This window comes from Onychostruthus taczanowskii, unplaced genomic scaffold, assembly GCF_017590055.1.
Source record: "Onychostruthus taczanowskii isolate IOZ18803 unplaced genomic scaffold, ASM1759005v1 scaffold5, whole genome shotgun sequence".
NCBI classification, from domain to species: Eukaryota; Metazoa; Chordata; class Aves; order Passeriformes; family Passeridae; genus Onychostruthus; species Onychostruthus taczanowskii.
Window position 1 is genome coordinate 7,512,443 of NW_024502568.1, and position 20,649 is coordinate 7,533,091.

The following is a 20,649-nucleotide window of genomic DNA, read 5'->3' on the forward strand; positions in this document are numbered from 1 at the left end:
TTTATCTTTGATAATTTCCAATCTTTATGGCCTCTAGTTTATGGGACTTTGTTTTTCTGTTCATAGACAATTTCATGCCTTTATTGGAATAAAAAAGGTCATCTTTGGCTACTTTAGTTCATGCCACACATGAATGATCGGACTGCAAATCCTTTATTTATGTAGAAGGAGTTTTCCAGAAGGTTTGTCAGCATATAGATACATGGTTTGAATGATCTTGCTGTTGCCCATTTCTAGAGGTCCTGGAGTCTTGTGTCCTACAGCAGCATCTCAGCCTTCCCTGCCTCTTCCCTCACAGCCAGCAAAGGAGCAAGGAATGAGGGACTTGCTTCCTTCTGGGACATGTGGAGATTTCAGTGATTTCAGGCTCAGGCCCAGAGATAGAAAATCCCCACTAGAGGTTTGTTATGCTTCTTGTGGAGCTCTTACTGCTTCTATCCAGGCTGGAAGCCCAGCAGGAATCTCTCACAATGCCTAATGAGATTTTTCCCATGTTGGCCAGCAGTTTGGACAAGCAACTGCGACAAATAATCTGGGAGGAGATGAAAGCAGCATTTCACTTTTGAAGACACCATCAAAGATTTGAGTGGATTTAGTGGTTTAGGCAAAGGTTCTGTGTTATTTCTTCCACATTCTGAAACAAGGTAGCTATCTCTGGAAATTCACACTTGTTTATCTCTGTGTATTTGGGGATTTTAGCTTGCATAACATATGTGAAGGATATGCATGCAAATCTGCACAAGAGATTTATGAGCAGAGCTCCTGCTGACTCCAATGGGAAGGTCTCATGGGAGTAATCAACAGGCTTTAGCAGAACCTGTGCTCTAGGGAGGGATGAAGTGTGAAAACATCCTTGCTTTTGTATGGTAAGTCTATCCTGTAACTGCCTCGCTGTTGTTTGTGCTGTGGAAAGCAGCATCTTAGACCTTCTTACCAGCCACAGACTAACCATGAGCCCAGTATTCAGGTCCTATAAAGTCTAAACTCCCTCTGGAAAATGGAGGAAAGAAGTAAGGAGATTTAATTCTGTTTATTAGCTATTGTATCTCAAGTTTTATTCTGGCATTATTTTGCAGCTCTGGCAATAGGGGAATATGGCTGTCAAGCAGCCTCAGAGAAAAATGCTCCAGTATGCTTTCTTCCATGTAATTTGGGGCATGGCTAGGAAGTATAGCTCTCAAAGATGGCATAAGGCAGTAGGGAACAGGAGCCTGAATCTGTAAAAGCAGCAATGGTTTAGCAGTTTGCATGTTGATTCTGTATTTTCCTCCCCTTCTGGTACCCAGTGGACCTCCCATGCTTTTCTGCTAGCAGTGGCTGCTGAAAAGAGAATTTGGTCCATCATTAACTGTTGCCTTTTTTAGCAAAACTGTGTGCCCTTTGTCCAGCTGTGTCTAATTCTTGGCAGGCTTTATACTTGATTTTAATTTGGATATTAGTTTGCCTGTGGTCAGACTGTATTGAGAACTGTTTATAGGTGCTGATTAATACATGGAACATGTGCAGCCTCAATTACCATATGAATATTTACTTCATGCTGCCTGTGATTGCTGTGAAGTATTGGCAAGAGGCTGAATTGTACAAATGACAATGAGGCCATATTTATCTTAGACCCGAAAGCTTTTAGGGCTTGCAGTAAATTTGCTGCAAAAAATAACACGGGTTTCTTCTTGGAGTGTATTATGTTTTGTCATGTGCACACCCTGTTAACCCCACTTTACTGGGGACGTGCATGATGCCATCCCACCCTGGCCAGGTATATAAAATAGCGAATCTGCTTCAGTCCTTTTTAGTGTCACCCCAGTGTCCACCACACAAACAGGAGCTTCCCATGGTTCCTGGGACTGAGGTGAGTGCTCAGGTGTTTCATATAAACAGTTCAGGTGCCTGGATGGACTGAGGGATAAAGAGCAGCACTCCCTTAACTGAAAAATTGTCCATTAATAACTTTTTTCTGAGGTCTGAGTTGTTTTCTCTGATACTTTAATTATAAAACAGAAATTTCTAGGCTTTGAACAATGTCTTTGTTGTAAGATTATTGTGACCCCAAGGGCACATGTTCCAGATTTGCCTTGGAGAGGAATATGTAAAAGAAAAACACAGTATTTACAAATTTGATTAGCAGGGAATTCAGAAGTCCAAAGAAAATGTCTTGTAGAATTCCATGGTGAAAATTCTGTGCTTCCAAGCTGGGACATGTGGGGCTGCTGCCAGGCTTTTGAGAACAGACCTGCAGTCCTGGACAGTTCAGTCTCTGTCATTGCCATTCATCCCAGCCATTAGTGCTTTGGCAGAGCATGAAATTACAGAAGGGCAACAAGTTCTGTGTGGCATCTGGCAGGTGGTACCTATCCATGTTTCTGCTCTTGTCCTGTGGCCAGCAGTGGAGTTGCTTGAGGCTGCCAAGGCATTGATGGAAGACGACTGTCCCAAGTGCTCTTGTGTTTGCTGCAGGTTCAAAGTGTGAACAGATACAGTGATTGTGGGTCAACTGGCATTCAGGAACTGTCTTGGCCCCACATCACAGTTGGATCCAGCATCCTTAGGTATTTCATGTCATAGTCTGGATGCTGACAGGCTGAACCCCGTTGAGAGGAACAATTCCTAGCAGGTTCCTACTCAATCAATAAAATGAGAGGAAAAACTTCACCAAGGATGTCATCTGAGGACCATACAAACTCTGGAAGACTCCTTGCTTCCATGGGAAAAAAAGAGACCTTATAACTGGGTAGTGTTTTCAATGTGCTGCATGTGTTTAGGACCTGCTGCCTGCTGCCCACAGATCCCCTGCTAGCCAGGGCTCTGTTCTTGTGAGTAGAAGATGTTGACTCTCAGGGAATCTTTTGTCCTTTGTCCTGCTGTCTGTCAGGTGCAGAAGGATGGGTATAACACATGAACCATTCCAAAAACCACAGCAGATGTTCCTGACCCCTGACACACTGAATAAATGCATACTGACAGGTTGGGGTGTAGTTATACACAACATATTTTGCAAAACACCATTCACAGCTGAAATAAGTAGGTTTTTCCAATCATAAGATTACATCTATTGTTGCTTCAAAATTTTGTATTTAATGAAGTCAAATACTCTATATTGTGCCTTCCCACACACAAGTTCTCTGCTGCAAGGCTGTGATTTCAATATGTCATCCAATATGACAAGTTAAACAAGGGAAAGACTGTCTGTTACTTGCCTGAGAAACCCAGAAAACCCAGTGGAGATAATTGTGATTCTGGAGCTTTTCTCTCAGGTCAGATAGATGAGAGACCCCATCATCTGAGCACCATGTGGGAAGAGCTCTGCTGAGATAAAAGGTCTTGTGCCCATTTCTGGCACATTTTGTGTGTGGGTTATTCTTAGGCCAAAAGGAATTACCCTAGAAATAGAAATGAATCGTCATGCAGCTGTAATTACATTTCACCTATCCACATAGATTTAGTTTGATTTATTTGGTTTTAAATATGGGCATTGCATCCTAAGTGTGCAGCAGCATTGCTGTGTGCAGCTGAGAAAGCTACAGCATTGTTTGGTGGGTAAAATGTTTCCTAAATCTGGTGGGGATGTCTGCACGCTGGCCAGCAGTGCTGGATGCATAAAGCCTGCAGTGTGCAAGGTGGCGTTCAGGTGCCAGCACTGTCATTGCTGCTGCTGTCTTTGCAGATCACTAAAAAGCAGTGCTGCTGGAGCGGGGCTCTTCGACTCGGCTTTACTTCCAAGGATCCATCCAGGATCAACCCTGACACTCTGCCAAAGTATGCGTGCCCTGACTTGGTTTCCCAGAGCGGGTTTTGGGCCAAGGCTCTGCCAGAAGAGTTTGCAAACGAGGGGAACATCATAGCCTTCTGGGTGGACAAGAAGGGACGCGTTTTCTACCGGGTGAATGACTCTGCTGCCATGCTCTTCTTCAGCGGCGTGCGGACGGCAGAGCCCCTCTGGGCCTTGATCGACGTCTACGGGCTCACCCGTGGAGTGCAGCTCTTAGGTGAGTACCTGGCTCCAAGCTCAGAGCTGATGCTGAGGCATCCCTGACAGAGGGCCAGCCTGACACTGCCTGTCCCCTCTCTGTGCTGGGACAAGTACAGGGAAGCAGCTGTTGTGCCCACCCAGAGCATCTCAGGACCTCAGCCTGGATCAGTGGGTGCTTGAAACTTAGCAGTTAAATATAAACTGAGTGGGAGGTGGGAAACAGCTGCTACAATATAGCACTAAAAGCCATCTCTAAGTGGATCTCTGTTCAGAGGTGTAGCTCTATCAGAGAATTGCCTGGAGGGTGTCATATACCTTGTAAGACTTTATTTTTATATCATCTTGTGCTTTCCTGTGCCAAAGTGGGGAAGTGGATTTTATGCACTATGGTTAAATCCTTCCTGGATGGCACTGTTACAGTTTTTTGTCGGGTTTAATGGACAGATTTGAAACATGGCTATCTTTCAAATTACCTGAGAGAGCCTGTGGCTGTTTTTTCCAGGATGTTGCTTTCACAGAGGAGTTTGATTTGTCCTCTGGAGCCTGAAGGTTGGATGTACAGTTGGGGTTGGAGGATGAGGAGTGCTGAGTGCCTGTGTCTTCTGCCATCCTCAGGTGAAATGAAGATAGTTTGGCATTCATGAGGACTCAGTTTCAGATGTGCAGGCTTTTAAGGTTTGGGCTATTTGAGTTTATACATCTTAGAAGAGCTGAAAAGAATCTCTGAGGACTGAAGGGAAGCAAGGTTCCTGGGGGACCAGGAGTGTCAGCACACAGCCTTAGAGATGGCTTTGCATTGTCACTGGGAGGCAAGTTGCAGCACTTCTCCATGTAACAGTGGTTTCATGGGTCTTTTCACCATGGAAAAGGTTAGATGGTACCTTCAGGAGCTGAAGTTCCTTCTGCAGATGAGATTATCTGAGACTGAGAAAGATCCAAGCTTTTTCCTGCCATGCAGCCTGTTAATCTCTGTTAAAGTGACAGCTTCATGATGTATATCAAAAATGTCAATTAAACTTCTTTCTGACAGTTCTACCTCCTTTCTGCATTCTGTGCTCTGTTAAAAAATATGGTGGCAGGACTACCCATAGCAATCAACACAGCAAGGAAGAGGGTTGTTCAGATGAAGAAATGAGACTGACTTTGTTGCAAAAACTCCTGGTCTGAGATTGCACAAGGCAGAGGAATTGAAGAATTTCTCAGCAGCTTTTTCTTTTTTTAGGTGCAGAAAGATTTATCTTTTGTTGTGAATCAGCTTGAATCAGAGCCACTAAGCAACTGTTCATAGGCCAAGGTGGTGATATTTGAATTGGGATGGAGAATTTGGGCAAATGTCATGCCAAGGGTTCACTTAGGAAGAGCTTACAAATGACTCCAAGTCCTACGGCTGTTCCTGTGAGATTTGGCTCCTCAGAGCTACTCTGCCTGATTAATGAGGGTCCATAACTCTGGATTATGTGTTTCCTTTCAAAACACCCAAGAAACCATTTCCTATCTGTCATCTGCCCCTGCATTGTCCCAGCATCTTCCACATCCCCTTTCACAAGGAAAATGTGACTTCTGCCAGCCATTGACTTACCTCTAGTCCAAGAGGCTCCAGACTCTTCGGTGAAGTCCCTGAATGAAGGAAGCAGCTTCTGAGTCTGCACAGTTGGCGTGGAGCTCAGATATGTATTTATAGCTTGTTCCAGCAGGCTTCAGCAGGCTTTGAGCCTGAAACTGTGCTGAAACAGCTTCCACCTGAGTCTTCTCTGTCTCCATTCATTATTAAACAGCACTAAAAGTCAGAGAAGGGAAATAATCAGCTGTGTTGCCCCTGGATCCTATAGACATTCCCGTTACTATGCTCTGCATGCCTGCTCTAGTGTAGCAGACCACACATATAGCACAGGACAACTTGCCAAAAACTCCCAGGACTTGACAAATGAATTTCATAGCTTAGCTACAAACATATGGTTGAATTCAGCCTGGTATGGCATGCAGGGCATCTGATGGAGGCTGGGGATGCTGGAGCAGTATTTTGAACAGAAGAGCCTAGCATTTCAGATTCCAGTTCAGTGATTTATTATCCCCTAACCCCAAACATGTTCCTTATTCTTAAGTCTCACTATTTTCTCAATGCTTGTAGGGTTACAGGGTCAAACTGCACCTCTGCACAGTCTTCATTTCCTTTTATGTGTAAGAATCTCATCAAAAACTTTACCATTTCTGGTGTCTTTCTGTTTATTGCAGAATTACTCCCTTGCCACTCCCAGTAATGTAACTTCACTTCCAAAGTGAGACTTCCCAAAGGAAGGACCTGCAGAAGTAAGTCTTGTGTCACTGCAAGATCCCAGCTCTGCAGGGAAATGGACAGTGTGCATTTATGTTCCCAGAAGTGACAACATCCAAAACTGCCCATTTTTATTTGCTTATCTGCATTTCACTGCCAAATCACTTCCAGCCCAAATAAGGGACTCGGTAAAACAGGGTAATGACTAAGGCTAGTGACACTGTTCCTGTCTTACAGATCTCATAGAGAAAGACTTGAATGAAGGGAGGCCCAAAGCCTGTGAGAGTTAAGTGACTTGCCAGAGAAAAAGGTGTCACCTGCCATCATCCTTGTTACCCAGCTCAGTCCTGCCTCTTTCTCTATCTGCATCACAGGCATTGCACAACATTCTGGCATCACTGAAAACCAGCTGGTTTGTACCTTAATTTTTCATTTCCTTCTGCTTATGGCTGTACTGACAGCATCAGCCTTACTGACAGTTACCCATGTGTCAGTACTGCTGTCCCTGCACAGGTGTATGTGGCTGTCACAGATGTTCCTGGGTCTGACTGCCCTTGCTGTATGTTCAAAGGCAGAGCCCTTTAAGCAGTTTTTTTGCCAGCTGGATTTTGAGATGAACCAGGTGAAAAAGGCTTGCACAGTCCACAGCTCTGCAGGCAAGGGGAGCTGGAACTGAGCTGGGACCGTGGTTTGTTGTCACTGCTGGAGTGATTCAAAAGCAGGGACTGGTTTAAATCCACCTTGAGGTGCTTCAGTGATGAGGTTCACAGTGCTGACAGTCACAGGTGAGGGGCTGCTCCCTGCTCTCCTCTACCCACTTCATAGAGATGAAAAGGTTTAAATTCACCCAGGAATCTGGTGTCCTCTGACCACAGGGTCTCAGCTGGTTTTCTGCTACATCTGCTACATGTAAGGCCCCTGCATAGAGGAGTCTGTGGCAATGGAGTGCATGCATGTGCTGTGATTTAGGGCATGAGTTTCAGTGTAGGTGCAGGCTTACATGACCTGTAAACATGCCCTTATACAGTGACTCTCCTGCTGACATGCTCAACTTGCAGGCAGGGTGGTTTACAGCTCTGCTTTCCTTTTTGGGCAGCTAGTTTTGCACAAGTGCACTTTTACATTCCAGGGTAATTGAAAGTAATATTTACTAAAAATGTGGCTTGTCCTTATGGTATCACTTCAACATACACACATGCTCATTCACACTTTTAAAAAGAGTCCGAGAAAAACGGAATATAAGCAATCTGCTGCCTTGCTGCTATAATAAAGCATCAAAAAAAAAAAAAAAAAAGAAAAAAAAGAGAAAGGCCCAGCTGTTTAAATTCTGGAGTCTTCAGAGCTGTGGAGGAAGGATGGCAGCTCATGGGAACCAAGTGGTGCTGTCTCATACTAACCTGCTTCTTTCAAGCACTGGGCTTGAGCCTGGCATGTGCATTTTCCATGGACTCACTTGCTCAGGACAGCAAGGTTGGCAACTTCCCTCAGTCACCTGTGCAGTACAGCATGAGTGTTCTCAGCATTTTCCTTTACCTTTGGTGGGGGAATTACAGGTTTGACTCTTCTATATGGTGCCTTTTTGAAAATCACAACTTTTTATTTTTCCTTGTTGAAAATCACCCTGTTTTTTGGGCAGTGACATTGCAGCACAGCCTTGCAGAGTGGCTAAGGTGGGAAAGGCCCTATGAAGATCATCTAGTCCTACTACCTGCTGTCTTTTCTTTCAAAACACAATGCAGGTGCTCTAAAAGTACAGAAAAATGGGGCTGCAAAACAGTTACAATTCCAGCATACCTCACTTCTCATCCTGTGTTTCCAGGGAGGTAATGTGAGGTACAGTCTGCTCATTTTCCTTGGTCCCATTCTTTGCTAGTATGATCAGCAATCACACCCCTTTACTGTTTATTACTCTGTTTGCACTGCTCTCCCATCCATCAGTATTTTCATTCATGCACTATTTCAGAGTATTCCTGGTCTTTTACCAGCACAGGCTTTGAAAATCAAGGATAATTTTATTTAGATTGGCGCACTGAAAGGCACCTGTTAAAGGCTAAGTCTCACCACATCTTGTAAATATAAAATATGTGAAACTCTAGTAAGACCTTGCAAGATTGGAAAATTTTAAATGCATGTGTATTGAATGTGTATATTCTATTTACCTGAAGAAAAAATATATATATAGTATAAATATATATTTCAGTCATAAATATATGTACAGATCCTGGGAAAATTAAATGGAAGTCCTGTATATTGTATTAGATATTTGAGAAATCCCTTATTTCACCAGATCCTCTATCTACCTTCTTATTGTTTGATGTTTGCAAAGTATCTAAGTCAAAATGTGAACTGATGGAAATGCACCCATCTTATGCCTCAAGCTGGTATCTCTTTGACAAGGAAGTTGCACATTTTATAGGGAAAGAAAGAAATATTTTTCTTTCTTCATGCCTGTCAGTTCTTACGTAGTTTGAATCTCTAGCTCCTGGCCACCTCTAGAAGAAACATTAAATAAGCCTCAAATGGGGTAGATTTATGGGCACATTTTGGGTGTTAATGCTATAAGACTGTTGATAAATCTAATTTATTGCATGCATCTGCAGTTTTACTGTGTGGTTATTACTATTTTATTTTCCAAGTGCAAAGCTTATTTTCCATTGCCCACGGGAATCCATTTTGTTGCTATTCTGACACGTGCAAATAAGCAGACTGATGTGCCAGGAGTGCTTTGCACTAAACAGAATTGGATAATCAGATGTGACTGCAGTGTATTTTTATAATGTATTGTTGAAAGTGGAAGCTGTAAACAATTAATCCTTTTTGTGGAAGTCTGTGACTATCTGATGGAAAAGCATAATAAGTGATTAAACAGAGTCCTACTTAATGGAGGCAAGATGCACAAGACCTGCAAACAGTCAGTTAGTTGTCCTTGTTTTTCCCCATCTCCTAAGGGGAGAGAGAATTTAAATTGCTCATAAAGTTTTATTGTCTGTAGCTGTTGTCTCTATGGCAGCTGCAGGAAGCTCTCTAACACAGCTGAAAATGTGAAAACAGTTTAATAAATAACTTATCTCTTGCCATTTTAATCAATCCCTGCTTTGCCTTAGCACCTCTGGAGGGAAGTGTTTTTCCAGATGCAGTAGGCACCCAAAAGCCAGCCCATGGACCCAGGCAGCCCCTTGTGCTTGAGGGTCTGTCTGTCCTCCAGGTCTGCCTGTCTGTCCAGGCTGGGCGATGAGCCTGCTGGACACAGCACTTCCAAGCAAGCCAGATCTCCTCTTGGCCATGTGAATGCAGTGGGTTTTTTTGTTCTCTTTGTGTTTGTCTGCCAGCAGTGGAGGCTTTGTGCCCATGAGCTGGGGAAGGCAGCATCCGCCTGCCCTCGCACTCAGCACGGGGCAGTTTGGCTTGAAAGTGTCCAGCAGGCTCATCATCACGGCCTGGACAGACAGGCAGACCTGGAGGACAGACCGTCCCCAAGCACAAGGAGCTGCCTGGGTCCATGGTCTGGCTTTTGGGTGCCTACTGCATCTGGAAAAACACTTCCCTCCAGAGGTGCTAAGGCAAAGCAGGCATGGATTAAAATGGCAAGAGATAAGTTATGGCCTTGGCAAACACCAAGGAAGTCAGAACAGGCAGATCCCAAGTGGAATAAGATCTCTGAGGGATCAGCATTTCAGGGTCTGGATGAGGTGTTGATTACTGGTGTTTCCTCAGCACTGCAAGTCGGATAACCTGCTGCTGTCCCCTGAAGCACCTTTGCCTCAGCAGGACCTCTTGGAGGGGAAAGCATTGCCACAGGTGCACAGAAAGGACAAAATCTGGCACATAATGTGCTGCAGGGCACTTTGTATCAACAACATGTCCACATCAGCATCAGGAAAGCCTGCAAGGGTTCCTGGGTAGGAATAAATTTAAAAGGGATTAGTCTGGCTTTTATTTCCCAGACTGAGAAAAATGGAGGCTGCTACAGGAAAAAACGACCAGTGGAAAAATACATTCTGTGCTATAAAGTTAGTTCTGGTGAGCTGAAATATTGTTCCTAACTCAGTCAAGAAGGGCCACTTTACCTATAAAAAACCCAAGGAAATATGGAAACTCTGACAATTGTAAGTGGTGTTTATGTTATGAGTATGTTGTAGCTCAGACACTGACACTGCAAAGATAGGCCCCTCTGTTGAAAAAAAAAAAAAGTGGAGTCTTCACATTAGATATCTGTTGTGGTGATTGATTTGGCTGTTGCTTTAAGGAGGTAAATGTTGCTGGTTTACACGAAGAAGTTTATCTTGCCTTTGCTGTGTGTTGGAAGTGTGGAAAGTAGAATCTGGAAACAATGATTCCGATTGAAAAGCTTTTGACTTTCTTTTACTTCTACTAAAGGTATAAACTACGTGAATAATTGTATGTATACTGAATTTATTACACAGCTATAGGTGGTTACAGACATTTCTAGCATGGACAGGGCCTTAGAGAATAATAATCCACCACTAATGGAGCAGTGTATTCTTTGGAGAGAAGTTTCAAAGAATTCCATACGTTAGCAAAGGTTTTAGCTTTCTGAATTAAACCATTAGGATACCTATGCTGCTCTTTTTTAATGCACTCTATTAACTGATGCTTAATGCCACATATAATTGCATTTTACTTAGTTTGTCTAATATAGTTCCTTTTTTAAAAACTGTAAGTAAGAAGTGTCTTTAAAAAAAAAAAAAAGGAGAGAGAATATGCTGGGAGAGAAAATTAATCTTTGCAGCTTTCTTAATACCTTTCTCAATTCAGCCAAATGGTTTAAACTGTTGAAACCCTGGGCTGTAATGCTGAAAGCTAATTCCTCTTCATTCATAAAGCTATAGCTTGACAAAAAGAGTGCATTTGGAGCTGAGGCTAAGTTTTGGATGTGAATTGAGTAGTCTGGTAAAAGTATAACAACTTATTGTGCTAATCTTGCAATTCCAGCTATTGCAGCTGTTCCAGCTGTGGAGGCCCTTTCCCCTAAGCCTGTGTGACAGATGACAGCTAAACACTGCTAGTGTGATAAAACTAAACACTGTCTCTGTGCAGTATGTCTCTGCTGGCCTGAGATAGCACTTTGTCATTTCAATGTCTAATTGGCCTCACAGCTGCTGAATATGCAATTTAACGTACAGAGGATGTGGATTTGTTATCCCTGTAGGTGTCTGGGTTATTAAAAAAGTTTGACACCTTTAATAAAATAAAATTGGGTTTTCCATCCGTATCAGCAACAGAGCTAAAAATGAGGTTACTCTGAAGTCCAGTCTCCTTTTCTCTTTTCCCAACTGCATCAGCAGAACTGTTGTTACTGAGCTCAGTATGGAAGTCCTTACCTATAGCCCAACCTTGCTCTCAGTTTTGCCAGCCTAAACTTGTGGCTACCTGTGGAGTCACTCTGGGTTTACACCATGAGCAGACTCTAGCCCTGGGTTTTTGCTCACTCATCCCTTCTTTTTGGCCAAACACTGGGCAGCAGAAGTTCCTCCAGACCTTGTCTGGCTTATCCTGAAGAAAACAAAACATTTTGACTGTGCCGATTTTTGAAGCTGTGCTGGTTCAAACCAGAACTTCTCCTTCACAGAATCATGGAATGGTTTGGCTTTGATGGGACCTTAAAGATCACCTAGTTCCAATCCCACTGGCATGGGCAGGGATACCACTCACAAGATCATCTTTAGTCATGCTGAGCTATTACTTCTTTTCTAATGTTTTTCTAATTGTGTTGAATCCACTCCCAGTTTTGATGCAGATGTTGCCTATCTGTGCTTGTGATGCAGCTGATCCTGCTGTGCTCAGTGGACTCCTCTCTCCTACTCAGACTTTTAGGAAAATCTTGATCTTGCATTCTTCTATGTTGTTCTCTTAATTGCTTTTTCATAAATATGTTCTTCTGACAGTAATTTTTAGATGCTTCTCCTCTGTTGCGGCTTTTGGTGAAAATACCATACCTTGTACTGACATGCACTAGGTAAGTGCTTCCTCCTGTTTTCTTGGAAATCATAGCAGGGTAGTGTTGGTAGAACTTTGTGAAATTTATACAAAGCATTCCATGTCCATTGGCTAGAACAGAATGTCCAGTCACAAGTTTTGATTCTCAGACATTAGCATAAGTTTGATGTTAAAGGCTTTTACAAAATATTTTTTAAAATTCCATTATATCTGCTCATGTTGGATTTAGAAATTAAAATTATTTGTGATTGGTAAATTTTTGGTCTGTAGCTAGGGATAAAAGATTGATAAAACAGATTGCTAGCCACTAACTATGTGTTTAAGAAGATGAAAATCTCTTGTGATGCATCTGGCTACCAGTGTGACCGTTCACAGTCGATTAATTCTCTTCAGGAAAAAAAAAAGTTTAATTGCTCTATCTTTTTAAGAGGATAAAGACCACTCCAGGGAAAAAGCCTTTCAAATCCAATAATCCTATTCCTGTGCTGGTGCTGTGCCAATAAATACTGTACCACTTGCAAGGAAAGATCTGAAGCTTCTAAAATCTTTAATGCAGAGTGTTCCCTCTTTGCCTGGCCAAGGCTGGATGACTCCAGCGCCTCAGCCCCAAAGGTGTTTACTTGAACCAGGAGACTGGTGACAATTTGTTCAATATGTTTCTGAAGGTGTTTGCATTTCCTCCTCATTCTGCAGTGGTGTTTCCCTGGGTGATTTTCCTTGCTCTCTCTGGCGTTTGTAGGCAGCAGCCATCACTCTCCTGAGCCCTTCCCAGACATCAGCAATCCGCTCTGTTATCCCAGCATGGCTTGTATGAAAGATCTTTCTGACAGAATCACTGGGCCTTTTGGTTGCTGCTCCTGTTTGTAGCCATTTCTATTTCAGATAGGTCTGACTCAATGTTTCCATACACTGGAATGTGTATGCTCATGTCAGAGGTGAGACTTGATAGTCCCTCCATTTGTCAAAATTCATTTTTATTGCTTCCTGACATGGTAGAATCTTAGGATCTTGTCTATAACACCCCCTGGCCAGGTGGATGGAAATTGGCCTCATGATGGAGATCAAAGTTAGATATAGTAGGAAAGAAAACTGAACTAATGAGAATTTCACAGTGGAGATGCAGGGACCCACAATTTCAAGTCAGCCTAATTGTGCACTCAGGAGAAATACATGAATAATTTGGTTTTGAGCCATAATCACTATTAAGACTATTTTTATGATAATTTCTAGTGCTTCAGTTTTGGGTGTGATACCTAAAATATCGGTGCTCCACAAAACCCAGACAAGATATGAAAAGTCAAAGTAACAATCTGATGGTGAGGCAGAGGCTACTCTGTGTTGGCAGGCTAAGAGATGAAAGTTGGTGGAGGGAAAATTGAATGGGAAGTAGAATACTATATTTTTAAAGGTATTCCAGCTGGGCAATTGGAACCCATTCTCAGGTGCTCAGAAAAGGAGGCTGCATAGGCTGCAGGGCCCAAATTCAACAGGATGGTAAATTCCCTATCCACCTCCATATATATGTAGCTATATGGTATGCCAGAAATCAGGTATATGCTTGAAGAAGTAAGTTAATTCACATTCCTAAAGATAGACATGTGCTTAAGTGCTTTGCTGGATCCTTTTCTTTGCCATCTGCTTGTTACTGGATTCTGTGCAGGGCTTGCTAGGTCAAAACCTAGGAAGGTGGTCTGTGGTTAATCAGTAATCAATGGTTATGCAGGGATTAGCCTCTGTGCTTAATGGTTTTTCTGGGCAGCAAAGACTCTTTTAGGAGGAGGAGGAGGAGGAGGAGGAAGTGAGAGAAGAACATGAGCAGGAGAGGCTAAATGCACTGTTAAAGTTGGAGAGGACGTAGAAAAGTTGCCTCCAGGCAGTGGTTGATTTTCTTGGAAAATGTGTCTGGTTTCTGTGCAGGAAGGATTAAGAAGGGGTCCAGATAGCTGAGGTAGGGAAGAAGGAAAATGCAAACATGGAAACAGGGTGAACTGCTGTCTGAAAGCAGTGGAAGGACAGGTTTGGCAAAGAGATCAGGTTATATTGATGGGGAAGGCAAGGACAACCCAGTGACCAAGATTTCCTTTTCTTGCCTGGTTTCTTCACTGGCACCAGTGGCTCATTTTGTCTTTGTCTTGGCAATTCATGAGCCACAGGCTTTGTTTTCCTTTTCCCCCCACCACCCTTTATCTGGACAGCACAGGGTGTTAGGTGTGTTTGAATGACTTTGTATGGGTCATCATGAATGTCTGGCATGTTCCCTGATGATAAGAGAGCTCTTTTATCAGGTCAAGCACATACTACTGACAGTCTCTCTATCATAGGGATCATGAAGATACAGGACAAAACAACACTGGACAAAGAACCTGAGTCAGATTTGTTTCTTGCATCCTGAATTAGATTGATGGCTTTTAGTTCTGGTCTTGATAACAACTATTCCTCTTCAGGCAATGGTTCTTTCGTTATATAATTAATTTATTATAGAAGTCTTTTTGCTAATAACAAATACTAACAGAACTAAGTATCAAAGGGTTTATTTGGATGAAGGTGAGCAGTCTGTGTTAGAAGAGATGAGAGATATTCCTTTGTGCTTTGCAGTGGGGATTTCACACTCTTACATCTGTCTGTGGAATTTGCTGCCAGATGAACTCCTGTCTATTGAGTTGGACTTTAGAGTGCAATTTTGCACTTAGCAGCATCTCTAGCTTGCTTGGCTGAGAAAAAACCCCAGCAACCGTCTCTAAAATATGTACTGAGTGCAGTTATTTTTCCAGCAGAGGGTTTAGTTACAATGGGCAACCTAGAAAATTAATTCAAATTAATAGCAAACATGACTTTAAAAAGAACTAGCTATGCTAACCTGAATAGTTGCTATGGGCAAGCATTTAGAACTGAAATAGCCTGATTCTAGTTTAGCTACATTCAGAGTGAGATCAGCTGACATCTAATTTACTTTAGGAGTTTTGTTGACAACCACAAAAGTGAGAAAAAAAAAATCTTAACCTCTCTCTGAGACAGACACGGGGTGAATGGTGGCCACTGGAGAGGGCCAGGCAGCCACCTCTTCTGTCTCCAGCTGAGGGGTGAAAATCAGCAGTGACTGCGAGGAGATTCTCAGACTGTTCTGGGTAGACTTGAAGATAACTTTGCCATCTCTCCTGGAGATGTGTCACTGATGGTTATTCTGTCATATGCATTGTCTGGGACGTTTCTGCAGCCAGCAGTGCCAGATGTTTGCAACTGCTGTCCCCTCCTCAGAATGTTCCTGTTGGCAGCTCTTTGACCAAGCTATTATTTTATGGTATATTTAGTTCTTTTTCATCTTTCCCCACTGCCAGTCTATACAGAGCAATAATCATGTTTTCTTCTTTACCACAGCCTCCATATCCTCCTGTCATTCTAAAAATGCTTCTGTGATGTTAAATCTTTTCCAGTTATATGATGAGAATTAATTCATTCTGACACAGCCATAAAAATCTGATTCAATTCCTTTTTTTGGTATCTCAGTCACAGTCCTTGATCACAAATCAGCATGAGTCAGAATTTCCTAGGTTATTATTTCCTCAGAAAGGCTGATTGCAACCCCGTCTCCATATTTAATATCCTTTTTTTCTGACTGAGGTGGAGCAGAGCAGTGGAGGCTGCAATAATTTTGTCTGCAGACCTGTCTGTTGTTCTGGCATTTGACACCAGGTGGAAGAGGTGACACCAGAGGATATCCCACAGCAGTTTTAGTGTTTGCAGTTTCCTGCCATTTGGGAGTTGAGTCCATGCTATCTCTACAGCATAAATAAGACTACAGAACCCATGAGGATTTATTACTCTGGAAACTAAGAAATCTTGGTTCACAGGTGGGGATGGGACACAGTGGCTTTATCAGCATATGCCAGGACATGAGAATTAGGTAATGAGTTTTTAAAACTATCCTATCTAAGCACTATTGTGATTAGATCTTCTGCCAAAGCAGACTGCCCTGAGATATTCCATATAGATGGGTTTGGAATCCTTTTGGAGTCCACTATTTAAATGAGTAGCTCATCCGAAGAGTACATCAGAATGAAAAATAGGTAGGAAATACTCTCTTTGGGGCCCTTGTCATTAATTTATTGTCTCCAGTACATCTTTGTCTCTCAGTGTTATGTATAGAGGCCAAGACTGCTTGGACTGCCTATTGAAGGGGTGGATTTTTGGTGGAATGCTGTCAGTCTGTTTTGTTGGGCTTGGCTGTGGCCAGGAGGCGTTTGGAGGCACAAGGAGGCTTCCCTTTCCTTATGCAGAGCCTCTGGCAGGAGGAAATCCTGCTTCCACTTGCCTTTGAGCCTCTCCTTGTTCTGAAGCTGTGCTGTCAGTGAGCAGGAGCTGCAAGGGCTGCAGGAAGGAGCAGGCAAGAACCCTGAGCTGGCCCTGGGGGGTTTGTCACTGCACAAATTGAATGTCCAGCCTGAGGGCTAAGGAAGCATTTCCATATGTTCTATTGATGGCTGCAGTTTCCTTTTGTGTTTCTCTTGGGTTCTTCAAATAGGGCACTGGTAGCTTTAATACCCACTTGGAGTTTTTGTTTGCTTGGTTGTTTCCTACCAAGATCTATGAATATTTTTTTTAACATGGAAAGAGAAAAACAATTCCCAGAGAGAGATAGGTCCATTATTTTTATAAGGGAATAATATTTATCAGGATTTAATTGTGTAGGAAAAGCAACCAAGCACCACCAGCAGGAGAAAACCTTTACACACTGGTGTGAGTACACCAGATCAGTAACTAGTGGTTAGCAGGCAGGGACAAAAAAACATCCTTAGTTTTAGTGGTAAAGAATTCAGCTCCTGATTCAGGCTCAGATTACTCATTTTTCTGAGACATATCACACAAGTGCCTTCATTTTGCAGGATGGAGATAGTGCTTTTCTCCCTGACAGGGGACTGTGGGTTTCAACTCCTCTGAGTTTTTGGACTCCTCACAAGCTAAAGTGGGCAAGCCAAGCTGCTGGTTTGACAGAAGTGCCTCATCTTGGTTTGACTCATGTGCTTTGTGAGTGTGTTTCTGGCAGAGACCCGAGATACTGTTTTATGATTTGATTTTATATGGTGTTGCACATGGCAAAGGCTGTGCTGGGCTGCTGGTGCCCTGCTGGACACAGTGGTTATTGAGGCTTAGGTGAGTGAATTCATTTTCCCCTAAAATTTTCAAACAATTCTAGCTTTATTGGTGAGGAGAATTAGGATAAGATACTGAACAGTATGGGTGGCCTTTGTGAGGCTCATCCATTATTAATCAGCCATGTAATTTCTCTTAAGTGGCAAGGTGAGGTTGCTTTTGTTTTAGGTCCAATTGCATCTTCATGCTAGGAGCAGAGATGAGACCCCTGTGTCTGCATTATTGTGAATTACCCATCTGGGAAATGAGGATGCTGTAGGTTGGAGCTGCTGCCTGGGAGCTCGCTCGTCACACAGGGACACAATCAGATGCTGAATAAGCAAGAAAGTAATTCCTCCTTCCCTTTCTCCTTTCTCCATAAGAGATGCGTTTGTTTTTGCTGGAGCTTTGCCTGTGTAAAGGCTGCAGTGTGGAGCCAGTGTTTGCTGTCACACTTGACCATTGGCAGGCCAGAAAGCAGCTTATGGTGGAGACCAAAAGCCTTCTCTGGTGGTGGTAGCTGGGGACAGAGAGGACCTGGGGGAGCCAACCAGCCTAACCTGAAAGTACTTGAAAACAAACTCCTCACAGATGAGACAACTGTAGGACACTGATTTAGTACAACCTAATAGCTGAGCTTCAAATGCCTTATAATGGAGAACAAATCAGTATACTCTTAGCTAAAAACAGAGTGATAGCATAATAAACATAACCCTATTGAACTCCAGGAAGCATAAATCACTTATAAATCAAAAGAATTATTTAAAAAATACTTATGGTTCACTGCTGAACTCTGATTTACAGTCTGAAAAATGCTATGTTTTGCTTTCATAAAGGCATTTCCCTTGATCAAAGTTGCTGCAATTAGAGGGAGTGGTGATGAGCCAGAAGGCAGCTGAGTGATGTTGCCTTTTGAGGATCTCTACAGCTGCCATTTTCATAGCATGAATAGCAATGCTCGGTGCTGGCAGAGAAGCTCCCGTGGATCAGTGCTCCAGAAATTGGAAATGTTGTGTTTTGTAATACACCCCCACTCCCCTAAACCTACCGTGCTGTTGAATTCCATCCACTTAAAACAGAGCCTATGTTTAACAATAATTTAAATCATTATCCTGCTTGTCAGCTCAGAGTTAAGGGGCTATGCGACTGCGATTCTCTGTTTAGAAACTGCCTGGAATAATAACTTTCAGATGTCTCAAATATGCACCACTTATCTATAACATCTAAATACAAATGTCTCCCTGCTGAGCAAGCCCAACACTGTTTACCTATCGTGTCCAAACCATTCCAGAAGGTTTGCTTGGCGTGGAGCGGAAGGCCCTATATCCGCAGCTCCGACAGCGCTGTCAGCGTAATGTTTTTCAACTCCTCCTCACCCTTAGGTGATTGCAAAGAAAGAAGCAGCCTGAGGCTGGGAGTGACAAGTGAAGAATGTCCCTGCGTGTGCCTCCCCCTTCCCCCCGCCACGCTGCAAGGGTAAAAGTGCAGCGGGGGCCGGCGGTGCTGCCGCAGCCGGGATGATGCTCCGGCGCTGGCTCCCCGCCAGCTGCTGTGAGATGATCCAAACGCTGCATCCCGGGCGCGCTGGGGCCGAGCACAGCCCGGCCGCTGTCGCCAGCTTGGGGGCCCCGGGCTCTTTCTCGGCGTGCAGACCTCGGCGGGACCTGTCGGGTCTCGTTGTGCTCAGGCCCCGCAATTGGCGTGCGCCGAGCGCTGCCCGAGCCCGGCGTGCCCGGCCGTGCGCCGCTGCCCGCGGGAGCTGCCGTGCCGGCACTCGCTGATGGGAGGAGGTGTGGGGCTGCCCCAGCAGCTCTTGAGCAGGGAAAACTGAAAAATCCTTCCTTGCTTCACTATGTCTGACTTGTGGCTTAATATTAGGGACTTTTGGGGGCTCTCTCGAAGGCATGGAGTGTCTCCCTGGAAAGAGGGGAGCTCCATCCCCATGGCTGGCTTTGGGTACCAAAGGCTTCTGCACAGTGCTCTGTAACCTAATGGGAAAACTGCGTGGTTTCCAAATTTCCTAATGATCCCAGAGAGCCCCACATAGTGCTTGGGCTTTCTTTCCCAAAAGCACCCATAGCTGGTGTGCACTGTCCTGATGCAGTGAACAAAGGTTAAATCAGGAGGAGTGAGATGCTTTTAATGCACCTTTGCATCATCTTTGGTCCCTAGGTGAAGACTGAGTCACAGCTCTTGTTCATGTATCAGGTCTATGGTATTGACATTCTTTCTGGGGCTCTTATCCCTTTGCTCTCAGTTAACTCCTACATCACTTGTGTCCAGCCCCTGCAGCACTGCTACTGGCCTCATGCTACACAGCAGCAGGTTTTTTGAAAAGAGCATTGAGGGGCCAGAGTTCATACCAAATTGTTTTACATGGCTAAGGTTATGGAAGCAAGCCTTGCCCCCTTGTCCTCCAGTGCTGCTGCCTCTGCAGTCAGGTTGGGCCCACAATAGTGTTTTTAAGAATAGCTGCAATTACTGAAGGGTGCAATGGCTGAGCTCAAAGCATGGTTTCTTCCTCCTTTTTCTTTTTTTTCTTTTTTTTTTTTAAATGCAGACTTCCTTGTAGGGATGTGGCTTGGCGAGGAATCCTTTATAGTTTGCTCACAGCCTGCTTAGGAAGCCAGGCTGGTGAGGCTCAGTACCTGATGACTTTTCTTCATGCAGCACGGCTGCCTCATGCACATGAGTATTCAGGCCAGTTTGCTTGCTTGGAATGCCCAAACAGTTTCTGTTCTGTTTCTGTTCTTCCTTCATCTCATGGATATTATAAGTCAGATTTTTCAAGTTGTAGATTCTCTGGACAGAATCATGCACAGGCACATGGCTTGGTGCCTGCTTAGCTTGCTGGAGCTGCCTGTGCCACCTGCTGCTCCAGCCCTGTGGTGATGCAGGAGAAGATCTGTTTGGGGAGGCTCTGCTGTGCTCAGGGAATGAGATGCTCTGAGGTCACTGTCCCTCGATTCATCCTCCCTCTCTGAATAGTTGGGGGCTCCCTCTTTATGGCCCTGTCCCCACACAGACAAGCGTCAAGTGTAGGAAGAGAATGAGAGCAGCATGCAGGATCCAAGAGCTCTCCATCCACAAGCTGGCTCCTCCTGCACGCTCTACCACTCCTCAGCAGCTCCTCACTGGTATTCCCATCATCACTCATGCCAGAGCTCCTGGAGCAAGGTAACACAGTAGAAAAATTTCATATATTTAATCCATTGCTCTTCTGTGTATCTGTGCTGGTGGAGTGTGGCAGTGATATCCTCTACCCAGAACATCACATTTACCAGTCATTCTCTGATACTTGTTTGCAGCTTGGCCATGGATGCTG

General features: G+C 43.9%; 1 protein-coding gene across 1 annotated transcript in view; it reads left to right on the forward strand.

Moving 5' to 3' along the window:
- The window catches only part of NEURL1 (neuralized E3 ubiquitin protein ligase 1), a 144,130-nt gene that overhangs the window by 84,117 nt on the left and 39,364 nt on the right, over positions 1-20,649 (forward strand). Inside the window, exon 3 of the mRNA XM_041415608.1 lies at positions 3,662-3,983. Within this exon, the coding sequence (XP_041271542.1) occupies positions 3,662-3,983 (322 nt within the window). The remainder of the gene's footprint in view (positions 1-3,661; positions 3,984-20,649) is intronic.